We start from the raw sequence: 15,813 nt of genomic DNA on the forward strand, positions 1-15,813 counted from the left end.
CAAGTGTCAGATCTGCTTCTCTGAGTAATCTGCCTCTCACTTGGTCATTCGTAATGCCACACACAATTCTGTCACATACCAGGGAATCGTGTAAATCTTTGAATTCACAGTCCTTGGCTTTGTTTCTTAAATCTGTGACATATGCATCAATGGTTTCTTCCTGTTTCTGCGCTCTTGTGAAGAACATGTGCCGTATGTAAGTTAAGTTTTTTCTAGGTTCACAATAGTCCTTAAACTTCTTTTTCAGAACTTCAATTTTGTCTTTCTCGTCGTCTCCAAATTCAAAAGTATTGTATACTTTTACCGCTTCATCTCCCGGGACGTGAAGAAAAGTTGCACATTGCACCTTCTCGGACTTTTCCGCGATGCCGCTGGCGGTACAGAAGAGCTCAAAACGCTGACTCCAGTTTCTCCAGTTTTCCGCCAAGTTTCCTTGCAGACTTAGATTCGACGGTGGTTGAAACTGCGCCATTTCCTCTTCTTTCCGAATTCTTTTCTTCTGACACCATGTAATATTGATGAGTCAGGACGACCTCCGATGTTTGAACAGGCTTTAATTATAACAGACTCGCCATTCACCTTGCACTTCAGCCACATGTACAACACCGCCTCCTAGTGTGTATCTCGCGATAACAAACAACTCGTATACGTCACAGAGACGGCACGCGCAGCGCACCTCTGTGTGTGTGTGTGTGTGTGTGTGTGTGTGTGTGTGGGTGTGTGTGTGTGTGTGTGTCTTTAGCACTTGTGTAGGATAAGGAGGAAGGGAGACAAGAGTGAGCGTGAGTGACCATTCAGTTTGTGTTATTCAGTTAGGGAGAACAGTAACAAAAAAAAATGTCAACATGCCCGCGCCTTAACACCCGGTGCACCTTTTGTATGTGTCAAAGACGGATAAAATCCCCCGTGACTGAGACCGCGCCCTATCATCCGGTGCGCCCTATGGTCGTGAAAATACGTCCTTATTTGCGGGCTTTGCTTGTTTCTTTGTCATTAGTTAGATTTTGTTAGGCAGCCTTAGCAGGGAGCTGCTGACTCCGACGGTCAACGTTGGCTGGGTCAGTTGTCTCCCTGACTTATTTTGGCCAAGGCTCCAATCCCTTTGTTTTGTTTTTTTGTTGGGACCAGCACAGTAATTATTTATTTTTGATTTACAGGACACAGGTTCTTCCTTCCACCTAAGGAACTGTGTTCCTTAACATACTGATGTCCATCTTTTATATGTTTTGGCCCTGTTGTGATTTACCCTAGACTGGGACAGGTAATGTTGGGGGCCGTAACAACCTCTGACAATTTGATATTAAAATCCATTTAAAATATTTAGCATCTATGATTGCAAATAAAATTAGTGTGTATGGTGTTATGTCCGAGCAAAAATTTGGCATATATTTTACAAATACCTACAATTAAGAAACTTTATTAGAACAGAACAAAGAACCCTTTTAAAACCACAAAAATCTCAACTAGAAGAATTAGTTACCAAGGACAATAAGAGAGGAGCTATTTCAGAATTTTATAATTTAATACTTACAAACTCAAAAGAAAATGCAAGAATGAAACTTGATGCATGGAGAAAAGACCTAGGAACAGATATATCAGAAGAAGAATGGCAAATAGCCTGCACAAAGGCACAAAAGCAAACAATTAGCTCAAGATTGAGGCTATTACAGTACAAGTGGCTGATGCGAGTTTATATTACGCCTGTTAAATTAAATAAATTCAATGCCAACATACCAGACTCCTGTTCAAAATGCAATGAGGAAAAAGGTACACTTTTTCACTGTGTATGGGACTGTAGAATAATAAAGCAGTTTTGGTCTGTAATCAGAGAAACCATTAAACAAATAATCTCAAAAGAAATATCATTGGAACCAGCCATTTATATTTTGGGAATCTATCCCAAAGACAATAGATATTCCAGATCAGAAAAATCACTTATAGAAATGTGTTTACTGCAGGCTAAAAGATCAATAGCAATTAACTGGAAAAACTGCTCAGGACCAACACTAAAACAATGGACTAAACTGATGTTAACTGTACTGCCGATGGAACGCATAACATTTTTCATAAAAGGAAAAAAGAACTCGTTTGAAGCAGTTTGGAGACCATTTATTACATTTGTTGAGGGGACTGATCTGTCAGACAGGGATGTTTGAAACTTTAGCATGTACCCTGTACTGTGAACTATAAGCTGAATTACTGTTTTATTACTGTTTTACTCTTTTTTTTTCTGGGAAAGTCTCTGCAGGAAACATATCAAGGTTTCGTGTTTAAGTATTCAAACTCATATTGAATATGTTATAAGACAAACAGCCTACGGTGTCTGAGAGGAAAATGTTTATTTCTTTTGTCTTTATATATTTTTATTTTTGTCTTTAATTTTGTGCTAGTTTGTGTTTGTGTGTGTTGGAATGTAAAAAAACAACAAAAGAAAAAAACAATAAACATATTGTTGGAAAAAAATTTGGCATATATTTGTAATCATAAGGTTACGTGGTTTGGAAGCCATTTAAGAAAATGCCAGAATATTGAGTTTAAACCATTTGCGCCAAAATTTGACATATTTGCAATCATAAGGTTACATGGTTTCGAAGCTAGTGAACGAAATACCAGAATATAAACTTCAAACCATTTTTCTTGTAAAAACATTGCAAAATAAAAGACATCCTTCGACCACAACTTGAGGGAATGTTTCATTGTAATGTATTTTGTTTTGCAAAGTATTTAGTCTTGGGTTTAATCTAAAATTTTTGCCATATCATGCACTTCTAAATTTGTTGACGGTCCCTAAGAGACATCACTCGGGATCCATGCTGAATGTCTGTCAAATATCTAACCTAAAACTTACTTCACCGAGGTTTGATTCTGAAGCAGATTAATAAAATTACCTACAACTCATTAAAACTTGTTATGTAATGGTTTTCCTTTGCTTTGCTGTGACCTCTCCTGGAGGCCCTCCCTTTCCTGAGGCCTGCTCTGAGACTCACAGGTGTATCTCATTATGATTAAGGTTCCTATTTAACATTTGAGTTTCTGTTGTACTGTGTCTAAGCGTCTTTTTGGACTTGCTCTTTCGAGTTTGCTGTTTTTTGCTCTTTTTTGCTCTTTTTTGCTCCGCCCAACTCCTCGTTGTATTCGACCCTTCCACGCCCCATCGAGCTGCTGCATCCGAAATCCTACGTCTCAAGCAAGGGACTCGCAGTGCCTCGGATTTCCCCGTAGAGTTCCGTACGCTGGCTGCCAGCACCCGGTGGAAGCCTTGGTGGATGTATTTCTTCAGGGTCTCTCAGACATTCTCAAGGACGAGCTGGCGGCGAGGGAGATTCCGGAGGATTTCGAGGAGCTGATCGATCTCGTCGTTTGTATCGACCGGAGGATGAGAGAACGCGGCCGTGCTAAGCGCAGCAACACCGGCTTCCGCCCACTGCCTCTGGAGGGAGTTCCCTCGCTCCCCCCCAGCACCCCACGACGGGCTTCTCCTCCTCCTCCTCCTCCTCCTCCCCCGGAACCCATGCAGCTGGGAGCTGGTCGTCTCACCCCCGCAGAGCGACGCCGCCGCATGGGAGAGGGACTTTGTTTATATTGGGGTCAATCAGGACACTTTGTACGTAACTGCCCGGGAAACGCCAGGGTTCACCAGCAATGAGGGAACTGGTGAGCCGTCAAACCTCCTTTTTTTCACCCTCACGGCCTTCTACCAAAGTTTTAGTGGCCTGTGCGGGAGCACAAGAGGAATTTGAAACTTTAATTGACTCTGGCTCTGATGGTGATTTGATTTCCCAGGAGGTGATGAATGAACTCAGAATCCCAGTTGAACCACTGTGTCCCATATTAGTCATTCGTGCCATCACATTCGTGGTCCACAATTCATTGCTGCCTTCTGGAAGGAGTTCTGCAACCTTCTTGGGATTAAGGTTAGTCTCAGTTCAGGCTCATCAATTCATCTGGTTTCTCCCCCTTTCAAGCAGCTTACGGCTATCAACACCCTCTATTTCCCCACCAGGAACTGTTGGCCTCCTCTGTTGGTCCTGCAGCTTTCGTGAGGCGCTGTCAGCGAACCTGGAGGAGATATAGGCACGAACTCCTGCGGAACCAGGAAAGGGTCACTAGAGTGGCTAATCGTCGGCGGTCTGCGGCTCCGAAGTACAAGGTGGGGGACAAGGTTTGGCTTTTTTCTGCTGATGTTCCCTTAAAAGGAGAAGCTGCTGCCTCGCTACATCGGACCTTTCTCCATCACTCAAGTAATCAACCCTGTGGCTGTGAAACTGGACCTGCCACGCTCTCTAAAGATCCACCCCGTGTTTCATGTCAGCAAGATCAAGCCAGCCAGAGACTCTCCTCTTCAACCCGCTCCAGCTTCTCCTCCAGCCCCTCGTTTCAAAGATGGCGGCCCGGTTTACACCGTCAAGACACTCCTCGCCTCCAGAAAAGTGGGTAGAGGATTACAGTACCTTGTGGACTGGGAGAGATACGGTCCTGCGGATTGCCAATGGGTCCCTGACCGTTTCATTGGGGGGGGTTATGTAATGGTTTTCCTTTGCGTAATGGTTTTCCTTTGCTCTGCTGTGACCTCTCCTGGAGGCCCTCCCTTTCCTGAGGCCTGCTCTGAGACTCACAGGTGTATCTCATTATGATTAAGGTTCCTATTTAACGTTTGAGTTTCTGTTGTACTGTGTCTAAGCGTCTTTTTGGACTTGCTCTTTCGAGTTTGCTGTTTTTTGCTCTCAGCATTAAAAGCCCTTTTTTTGGATTCAGAATCTGAGTTTTTGTCTTTCCTGCTCTTGGGTTTTTGTCCCTGGGTCTCCCCGTGACAAAAACTGTGGTTTGCGTTTGTCAGGTAAACATATTTATCCCTGATAAATAGCATTCTGCACATTAAAAAATTGACTTCATATCTGTGTAAATGTCTGATAGCTATTACAAAAGGCTGGCATAGTCAGCTGCACTTTCATTTACAAGATCCAGTTTAAAACGATTTATTTTTTACTTTCCTTCTATTTTTCCATTTGTGAAATGACCTCCGGTAAGCCTCAAGCCCGCAAAAAGAATCTTATAGACGTAATTTTTGTTGTTTTCACTTTTGCTGGTAGGCTGGACTCTGCAGTACTCAAGGATGTGGCTTGTAGTTCAGAATTCTGAGATTAAAGTTATAATTTTCTGTGCCCTTTTTTTCCTTTCTCCATGGCCCTAATCCTCTTCCACAGTTGTGAAACACCTTGGTGTTTGAAATTTGTTCTCCGCCTTTAACCCCTCCCCTGGGCGAGTGATGAGCTGCAGACACAGCCCTGCGCTCGGGAACCATGTGGTGTGTCAAATTAATATAAAAATATTAAGATCGCAAAAAAACAAATCCTACCTTTGCGTCCAAATATGTGGCTCTCTAAAGTCCCCCATGGCAATGTCAAAAAAACATTCCCGGTGGTGTTTTTTTACACATTTAATATTCATAACCAAAATCCCACAACTTAAATGTCTTCAAAATACACATTTCATGTTTATCTGTAGCTTCTGTTTCCAAAATTTCCTCTATATGGGCGTGGCCATTGGTGCTGAACTGAGTAACCCTGCCCTTGACCCTCCCTTTATGCAAGCTGCATCTTGCATGAGAGAAAAGCTTGACACAAGGGGGGGGGGGCACAAACCACACCGACTGACAATATCCAAAGTTTCTTTTATTGTGTCTTTCCAGAAACAATAAAGTGTGATGATGAGGCAGCATGACAGAACGAAGGAAAGTTGCTGTAACCCTCGTGCTATCTTAGGCACTTTAACGTTGGGAGTTGGGTCATCCATACCCACTAGACAGTGCGCTGAACTTTTTTTCTTCAATGATTTGTGATCTTCACTGGTGTCCATGGATTACATGAAATCTTTCCACCTTTATCCACCTTTGTCATAGTAGGGAGAACACGTCAATGTAAAAGGTTGGGGTCATCTAAGATAACACAAAGGTTTCGCTGTTTACCAGGAGTATATCACATCAACACAGATTCAGATGTCAGTCCAATCGTTCTTTTTTTTTTCAGTCCAGTCGTTCAGTGCCTGTTACTCTGAAAGTGCCTGTCAGACCAAATTAAAACAGAGCTGAAAAGAATCGAAAGCTTAGGAGTAATATACAAACAAACAGAGTGGGTGAATGACTGTAACAAAACCTAACAAAGTTTGTATCTGCATTGACCCACAGACCTGAATGCTGCCATTGAAAGAGAACTTTATCAACTGAGAACAATTGAGGAAGCCGTAGCTGAGATGCCAAATGCCAAATATTTTTCAGTTTTGGATGCAAACCATGGATTTTGGCAAATACAACTGGATGAAGAAAGCTCTCACCTGTGTACATTCAACACAGCATTTGGCAGATACCAATTTAAAAGGCTTCCATTCGTTATTTACTCAGCTTCGGAAGTGTTCCAGATGTGCATTGTCAGACACCTAGAAGGGCTAGAGGGTGTGGTCAATGTAATACATGACATCCTAGTTTGGGGAGAGAACATTGAGCAGCAGGACTGTCGACTGAGGCAACTGCTAGAAGGCATTCGAAACATCAATCTGAAAATGAATAAAAGTGTAAGATAAGGGTGACAGACATCACCTACATTGGTCATGTGCTCATTGGGAAGGGACTCATGCCAGATCCAGAAAACTTCTGAGACATTCAAAACATGCCTGCACCAGAAGATAAAGCCATGCTCCAGAGCTGGTTATTGCAATACCTCTCTAAATTCATCCCTAACCTCTTTGACATTAGTGCCCCTCTGAGGAAGTTGGAAGGAAACATGGAATGGGATTGGGGAACAATGCAGCAACAGAGTTTTGACAAACTAAAAGCACTAGTCTGCCAAGCGCCAATACTGAAGTACTATGATGTGAACAAACCAGTTACGTTGTCTGTGCATGCAAGTTCAGAGGGTCTGGGAGCTCTGCTACTTTAGGAAGGACAGCCGGTAGCATATACAGTAGCTTCAGGGCACTTACTGACTGTCAAAAATGTTATGCCCAAACTGAGAAAGAGTTGCTTGCTATAGTTTTTGGCTGCGAGAAGTTCCATCAATACCTATATGGAAGACATCTCCATGTAGAAAGCGATCATAAGCCACTGGAAGTGATATTCAAAAAAATCACTCCTCAGTGCTCCAGCTAGACTGCAAAGAATGCTCACGAGACTGGAAAAGTACAGTCTGGAGGTCAAATACAAACCAGGCAAGGAGATCCATGTTGCGGATGCACTAAGCAGAGCATGTCTGAAAGAACACAAAGAAACACTCATAGATGAAGAGATTGAAATTAACTGCATCAACCACCAACTCCTAGTATCAGAGCAAAAGTTGCAGGAGTTTAGAAATGCAACAGCAGAAAATGCTGTGTTAAGATTGGTCACAAAGGCAATTCAGAGTGGGTGGCCAGAAAAGCAGAGACAACTTCCAGACAAAATCAAGCAATACTGGACATTTAGAGAAGGACTAGCATATGAGGATGAACTCATTTTCAAGAACTCAAGGTTGGTAGTAACACACACAATGAGAACAGAAATGCTCAGAAAAGTCCGCAAATCACAAATAGTTAAGTGTAAGGAGAGAGCCCGAGATGTATTGTACTGGCAGGCATGGCTAAACAGATAGAGGAAGTTGTGGCTCATTGTGCTGTATGTAACACAAAAAGAAACAATAATCCCAAAGAGCCACTTGTGCCACATCCATTTCCTGAGAGACCATGGGAAAAAGTAGGTGTGGATTTGTTTTACTTCAATGATACTGAGTTCTTACTGTGTGTGGATTATTTTTCAAAGTTTCCAGAGATTGTTATACTGAGTGGAACCACAAGCAAACACATTATCATCTGTGTGCCAGATGAGTTATTCTCAGACAATGGCAGACAGCTGGTGAGCTAGGAGATGAAGGATTTCAACACTGCAGGGGGTTTCAAACACACAACCTTCAGCCCCACTTTCCCACAATAAAATGGACAGGCTGAGAGGGTGGTCCAGACGGCAAAAAAACAAACAATTAACAATATCCCTTTCCATGAAATATATTCAGACTCACATAAGTTCAATCATAGAGGTCTGTGCTGTCCATTATTCATGACCTAATACTTATACCTAATACTACCTAAAGCTTTTCTTTTTACTGGCCCATTATCATGCCATGAAGATGAGCAGAGAAGCAAATTACAAGAGATTCTGAAGGCATTAATAAAACCGTTAATGTAAAGAACTGTGGTTAAGATGAAAACGCTGTTGGGTTGGAAGTCCATCACCAGATCATGAGGCAGCAAAAAGCAAGCTCTTCTTTTAACCCTTGTGCTATCCTAGGCACTTTAACATAGGGAGTTGGGTCATCTAGACCCACTAGACAGTGCTCTGAACCTATTTTTTTCAATGATTTTTTATCCTCACTGGTGCCCATGATTACATGAAATCTTTCCAACTTTATCCACCTTTGTCATGGTAGGAATAACACGTCAATGTAAGGGTGGGGTCATCTAAGATAGCACAAGGGTTACAGCCTTTACTGATTTCATAGTTATTTGATATGATTTGTGATAAATCAGCCAGTAAAGGTGAGCAATCTGTACATTCAATCTTTTATCATTTTGAAGCTTTTATTTTGAAGGATTGAGACCAACCCTGTGTCCAAATTACCGCCTTAACCCCTATATAGTGCACTATATAGTGTGGTCGCCATTTTGTAGGGTTGTCCGAATCTACAGTTCCAGAAATTTCCCAGGAGTTTCTGTGAAAAACCAGTATGGATCGATGCTCACTAGATTGGCGAATATAGACCACAATGCATTGCGTATGGACCACAATGAATTGCGTTTAAATTATTCGAAAATTGTGGACGGTTGTGCGAAGAAGACAACCTAAAATTGTAACTGTTTTAAGAAGAATCAATTATCTGTTGTAAAATATATTTGTGTGGCAGCTCAAGGAAAAGGGGTCTACAAGGCCACCCGGGGCTGCTCAGCCCCAGTGAAAGATTAAAGAAAAGCAGGTCCTGGTCTAAACCAAGGCGGAGGCTGTGGTTTGTTTTAAAATATAATTTATTAGATTTCAGTTAAAAACAATGTTAAGAAACCCCTTCATAAAAACAACAATCCTGGGGGACTCAAGATGGCGGCGTAGAAGGGTTGATTTTCTCTTAGCTCCGCACCACATCACTGTTTTTTTCAGCAGAACCCCACCAAATCTGTCATCTACATCCTTTTTAAGGAAAATAAGGAAAAACTGGCTTTTGATTATGAGCATTGATGAGTATTTTTTGAAGTGCCAGGACAAGATGCCACCGAAAGAGAGTAGAAAATCGGCTAAGACGAGCAAGCCCGAAGCCACTGCTAGCTTGCCCAGCCAGCCTTCGATAGCTAAATTAAACGATAGCTAATTAAACGACTGTTTAATTAAAACAAAGCATCGCGAGGGCCCGCGGCGGGTGTTGACGCGATGTGATTTCTGCCCAGTGCTCTGAATGTCAAAGTGAAGAAATTCAATGAAGCGCGGGTAAACGGCGGGTGGGTCATACCAAGGGTCTTCAAGGAGTGCAGGACTAAGCTGCTACCGAAATCCAGCGACCCGGTCGAGTTGCAGGACATCGGCGGATGGAGGCCGGTGACGATTGGGTCGATGGTGACTAGGCTGTTCAGTCGGATTCTAACGATGAGGCTAACCCGAGCCTGTCCGATCAATCCGAGGCAGCGCGGTTTCCTGGCCTCCTCGAGTGGATGCGCGGAAAACCTGTTGATCTTTGACGAGATCGTCAGGCGCTCGAGGCAGGACGGGGGGCCGCTGGCAGTGGTGTTTGTGGACTTTGCGAGGGCCTTTGACTCCATCTCACATGAACATATCCTGTGTGTTCTCGAAGAAGGCGGGCTTGACAGGCACGTTATCGAGTTGATCCGAAACTCGTACGTGGATTGCGTGACCAGGGTGGGTTGTGTCGAGGGCATGACACAACCCATACAAATGAAGGTTGGAGTGAAGCAGGGAGACCCCATGTCCCCCTTGCTCTTCAACCTGGCTATGGATCCCCTCATCCATAAACTCGAGACGGCCGGAACTGGACTGAAATGGGGCGATCTTTCAATCGCCACGCTGGCCTTTGCCGACGATCTGGTGCTGGTGAGTGACTCCGAGGAAGGCATGGGGAGGAGTCTCGGGATCTTGGAGAAGTTTTGCCAACTGACTGGGCTGAGGGTTCAGCCCAAGAAGTGTCACGGTTTCTTTATGGACAAGGGCGTGTTGAACGGCTGTGGAACCTGGGAAATCTGTGGGTCACCGATCCACATGATTCCCCCGGGGGAATCAGTTCGTTATTTGGGAGTCCAGGTAGGCCCGGGGCGCGGCGTGATGGAACCGGATCTTATCCCTACGGTCCACACGTGGATCGAAAGGATCACGGAGGCTCCTCTAAAGCCCTCACAACGCATGAGGGTTTTGAACTCATTTGCTCTTCCCCGGATAATTTACCAGGCCGATCTAAGGAAGGTTACGGTAACCAAATTGGCCCAGATAGATGGGATTGTCCGGAAGGCTGTGAAGAAGTGGCTCCATTTGTCACCATCCACGTGCAATGGACTGCTGTATTCACGGAACCGCGACGGTGGTTTGGGCCTCCTAAAGCTGGAAAGACTGATCCCATCCGTGCGCACGAAGCGCATCTATCGGATGTCCAGGTCTCCGGATATCTGGACACGGCGAATGACCAGCCATTCTGTGTCAAAATCTGACTGGGAGATGTTGTGGGTCCAAGCGGGAGGTGAGAGGGGCAGTGCACCTGTAATGGGTGCCGTGGAGACTGCCCCGACCGATGTGGAGAGATCGCCAGACTACCCAGACTGGCGGCGTGAGGAAAACCTGGCATGGTCGGCCCTGCGGGTGCAGGGTGTGGGTGCAGACCAGTTTCGAGGCGACAGGACCAGCAGCTCTTGGATCGCCGAGCCCGCTTCGGTTGGGTTCGCGCAGCGCCATTGGTTGGCTGCCCTGGCGCTGAGGGCTGGGGTGTATCCCACTCGGGAGTTTCTGGCTCGGGGTAAGGAAAAGTCAGGAGCAGCTTGCAGACGCTGCCCGGCCAGGTTGGAATCATGTTCACACATACTTGGGCAATGTCCGTTCGTTCAGGCGAACAGAATTGCGAGGCACAACAAGGTGTGTGTGCTCTTGGCCACGGAGGTGGAGAGGTTCGGCTGGACGGTAATAAGGGAGTTCCGTCTTGAGGACGCCGCTGGCGGTCTCAAGATACCCGACCTGGTTTGCAAGAAGGCCGACACAGTTCTCATTGTCGACGTGACCGTCCGGTACGAGATGGATGGAGAGACGCTAAAAAGGGCCGCATCGGAGAAGGTGGAACACTATCTCCCAGTAGGGCAACAGATTACGGACAAGGTCAGAGGGCGTTGCTTTAAAGTCATGGGGTTCCCTGTAGGTGCTAGGGGAAAGTGGCCAGCGAGCAACAACACAGTTTTGGCTGAGTTAGGCGTCCCTGCAGGTCGGATGAGGACCTTTGCCAGGCTGGTGAGCCGGAGGACTCTTCTTTATTCTTTGGATATATTGAGGGACTTCATGCGTGAGCCGGCGGGCAGGGGAACTCGGGTTGCTCTCATCCCCGCGGCAACGGGTGCCGCGAATTGAGGAGGACAGCTGGGAGTCTCGGCATGATTACAAATCTTGCGCTGCACTCGGATGTCGTCCCCGTGACGGACACATTAATCCGGAAAGCGAGTGGTGACTCGCCTCAAGTAGCCAAATGCCTCGTCATCTATGTTAAAGTCGTTAGATGTGGGCATCTACCCTTTTTAGAAGGGGGAGGATGTAGCCCGGTCTTAAAAGACGAAAAACATTAGTTGTTCATTTAAATAGTATTTTGTCATAAAAATATCTATATTTGTTTAAGTTCTCTTTTAGATAAATAGTGAAGTTATCCATTTTAAGTTAAACTGTTGGCAAGGAATTTAACTAAAGTATTATCAGTGTTTTATTATTTTTTTAAGTTACTGTGAGTGTATAAAGTGTGCTCAATGTGTAGACTAACCTAATTGGATGTCAGATTGTCTATCAACGGATTCTGTGAGTGTTATTGGTTGGTTTTTGGATTTTAATCCAAACACAACATCGGAGGGCGAGACAACTGGGAAAAAAGTGTGTGCGTGTGGAAGAGACTACGTACAGAAGCTGGAAGCGTGGTTCAAGTTTCGACTTGATTTATATTCTCTGACGGTGGTGGATGCAGAGTTCGCCAAAGGAATTCAGAGCATATGAAATACTGCTGAAGGTAAAGCGGTTGACAACATTTGTGTATGTATTTGCGCTGAGTTTTTACGAAGCACATGTTGTATGAGAGGAATGCTACATGTGACTAGCATCATGTAACTTGTTAGCAGCGGTTATTCTGTGACCCAACTTTACGGTAAAAAAGTAAACGGTGCTAATGTTGTAAAGTATAACAGTTATTAAACACACACTCAAACTGAGAGGTTGTGTGAGGATAGTAATGAGGCATGTATGTGCATTGACTGAGGAGCAGGACCAGGACGCGCTCTAGGAGTTTTTCCTGTGGGCATCAGATGGAGATCCAGAAAGTTCCCGCTGGGACCCGGGTGGTGCTCAGTCAACATCGAACGGGAGTCCAGTTCCAGTTTGGGTCAAGTTCCTTTCCCCTAGCTCATTTCCAAGACAATACATCATAGAATCCGCACTGACTGAACTAGGAGGCCGCGAGTACAAAAACACTGCACGTGCTTATTTTGTTTTGCTTTCTAAGGCCGCCTTTACACTGCGTGGTTCAAGTGACCCAATTCCGATTTTTTCCTCTCATGTGGCACAGATCGGATATGATCAGTGAACGTGTAAGCAGGACAAAAGTTCATGCATTCCGTTTTTCTCAGATCGGATACAGGCCTCTCTCATATGTGGAAATAAATCGGAAACGAATCGGATACGTGCATTTGCGTGTGCCATGTAAGCAGACAAATCGGATATTCCCCAGTAAATGCGAGTTGTTCCTCAGTGACATCAACTCAGGACACCACCAACTGAGATCACATGACTTATAAAGGTGCTTTTTGTGCTGATTTTGCTGTCAGCGTGTTACCTTTCAGCCTCAGGCTTAAGACCGTAGTTGGAAACCGCTGTTATGTCTGGTCCGGACGCAAACGGTAACTAATGAAGCGGGACACCGTTGCTATGGACCGGGCTAGAAGCCGTTTATTTCTTTGGGGGACGTGTATGATGGGGACCTTGTGTGTGTGTGTGTGTGTGTGCGCGCGCGCGCGTGCTTGCGTGTGTGTGCGTGTAACTTAAGGAGAGGAGAGCGGGTGTGAGCGCGGAGCGGGGGACTGTCGGAGAACCGAAAATTAAAAAGAAGGTTTCTCGCCCAAAAGTTTTGGAGTCTTTCTCAACCCCCTCTGGAGGCTGAGGGTTCAGAACGGAAAAGAGAACCCCGAGGAAATCTTCAGTGTGTTTCTGACTATGGTCGGAAAAGAGAAGTCATCGTGCAGGAAAGGTTCAACACTTGGATTTAACTGTTAGTACAGCACGTCTGCAAACACTTCCTCATTCAAAACGCAGAGAAAGCCGAGCAGCCCCCCTTCTTTTCCTCCCCCGTGCGTCCCCTCAGGAGCGCCCAAGGCAACGCCTCCTTCCGTCGCCGCCTTGCCTCCATGACGACCGCAGTCACAAAAGTCTAAAGGAGGTCCGCGGAATGCGGAAATACAGCTATGTAGTCCTCAGAACGTCTACGTTTGATAGTTTCAGCATTGCATAGTGTAAATGCAGAAATCAGAGAAGGGTCACTTTTAAAAGATGATGTAAGCGGGTCGTCAAAAAAATCGGATATAGTCAGAAAATCGGATATGAGCATCAAGACCTGCAGTGTTAAGCCGGCCTTAGTGAAGCGGTCATTAAGTTTTAGACCTCAACGCTCCCGAGCGACGACACAGGCCTGCAACGGGTATTTTATTTATTTAAAAAGGGAAATTTTTGAGTTTGTAAGCGTATTTATTTTCCCATTTTCTTGTGGATTTGTGAACTAAGATTCATACTTTGTATTGATTTTTGTATTTGTTTTAATAACTAAATTTACAGTTTATTTAAACGACACTTCTTGTCTGGAGTCCTTGAAGGTGTTTTTCTTGAAGCTTGGAGAAGGTAAACTACAAAAAGTTTTAAGTTATTAGATTTGAAGTATGTTTTGAAATTATTTAATTTTGACAATAATCAACTACAAAACACCTAGAAGTTGAAGGGATTTGTGACGGCACCAAACCATAAAAATCACACCCAGGGCCCCGCCCATAGTATTACATTATTTGAGTTGTTTACAGTTTTGTTTATTACATGGGACGGGCGCTACAAATTAATGACACCTTTAGAAGCTTTTACACTAAACTATATAAGTCAGAACACACCAACAATGCCAAAACCCTAATAGAGGCCTTCTTTTCTGAAATAAACCTCCCAACTATATCTCAGGATTCAAGACTTAAATTAAATGCCCCGATATCTGCCCCTGAACTACATCAGGCTATTAATCACCTCCAAACAAGCAAAGCTCCGGGCGGCGATGGACTCGGAAGCGAGTTTTATAAAGAAATTAAAAACATTCTCATAGAGCCTGTTAAATATGTTAAATATGTTCAATCATTCATTTGAGTGCGGAACTCTACCCCCTTCGTTAAGAGAAGCTAATATTTCCCTTATCCTTAAAAAAGGCAAACCCTCCGAGGAATGCGGCTCATATAGACCAATTTTGCTGTTAAATATTAATCCAAAAATCCTCTCAAAAGTGCTAGCAATACTCTTGGAGAACCTTCTGCCACTTATTGTTAAGGAAGATCAAACTGGGTTTATTAAGGGTCGGAACTCGTATAATAATGTTAGAAGGCTATTAAATATCATTCAACTCTCTGACCAAAAAGCTGGGGACGTTTTGGTAATATCTCTGGATGCGGAAAAAGCCTTTGACCGAGTTGAATGGTCGTACTTATTCTTCACATTTCAGAAGTCCGGTTTGGGTGATGACTTTGTTAAATGGATAAAGGTCTTATATAGTCAGCCACTGGCTGCAGTTAGAACTAATGGCTTAAGGTCAGCTAATTTTGTGGTCCAGAGGGGTTGCAGACGGGGCTGCCCCTTGTCACCTCTTCTGTTTGTACTGGCAATAGAACCATTAGCAGAATATATCAGGCAGGACCCTCTAATGATAGGACTGGATCTGGGGGGGAAATCACACAAGATCACACTATATGCGGACAATGTATTATTATTTCTGAGAAACCCCTCTCTTTCGGTCCCTCGCCTTAGTCATATCATGACAAGGTTTGCTGCCTTCTCGGGATACAAGATAAATTTATCCAAATCAGAGGCAACGCCCCTTGGTAATTTGCAGCAACAGCCTGACAGCCCCAATCCTTTTCCATTTAAGTGGTCCCCTGCAGGCCTAATATATCTAGGTATACATATCACTCCTAAATTTAACCAGATGTTTCGAATAAATTTTGACCCATTATTCAACAGAATAAAACAGGATCTAGAGAGGTGTAGCCTCCTTCCCCTATCGTGGCTAGGCCGGATCTCCTTCCTGAAGATGTGTACCCTCCCATGTCTACTTTATACAATACAAATGATTCCCATTCTGTTTAATTGTGTGTGTGTATGTACATTTTATGTATGTATATATATATATATATATATATATATATATATATATATATATATATATATATATATATGTAATTTTGTTTCTGTACTTACCACAGTGAATTTTAAATAAAACAACTCAGATGCCATTGAAGTTCAGACTTTCAGCTTTTATTCCATCGGTT

General features: G+C 44.1%; 1 protein-coding gene across 1 annotated transcript; it reads left to right on the plus strand.

Moving 5' to 3' along the window:
- Positions 1-365: 365 nt before the first annotated feature.
- LOC105358573 (retrovirus-related Pol polyprotein from type-1 retrotransposable element R2) lies at positions 366-11,735 on the plus strand. Its single transcript, XM_023952687.1, has 5 exons — positions 366-377; positions 3,281-3,523; positions 4,004-4,150; positions 4,197-4,434; positions 9,474-11,735. Exons 1-5 carry the CDS (start codon positions 366-368, stop codon positions 11,621-11,623), a joined length of 2,790 nt encoding a protein of 929 aa, XP_023808455.1. The 3' UTR covers positions 11,624-11,735.
- Positions 11,736-15,813: the final 4,078 nt, after the last annotated feature.

Source organism: Oryzias latipes, chromosome 23 (assembly GCF_002234675.1).
Source record: "Oryzias latipes chromosome 23, ASM223467v1".
Classification (NCBI taxonomy): domain Eukaryota; kingdom Metazoa; phylum Chordata; class Actinopteri; order Beloniformes; family Adrianichthyidae; genus Oryzias; species Oryzias latipes.

What these genes read in the sequence shown, in the direction of transcription:
- LOC105358573 (XM_023952687.1), top strand. An exon ending in CTGCGGCTCCGAAGTACAAG is followed by an intron (nt 4,151 to 4,196) that starts GTGGGGGACAAG and finishes TTCCCTTAAAAG; the next exon opens with GAGAAGCTGCTGCCTCGCTA. An exon ending in CCTCGCCTCCAGAAAAGTGG is followed by an intron (nt 4,435 to 9,473) that starts GTAGAGGATTAC and finishes TGAATGTCAAAG; the next exon opens with TGAAGAAATTCAATGAAGCG.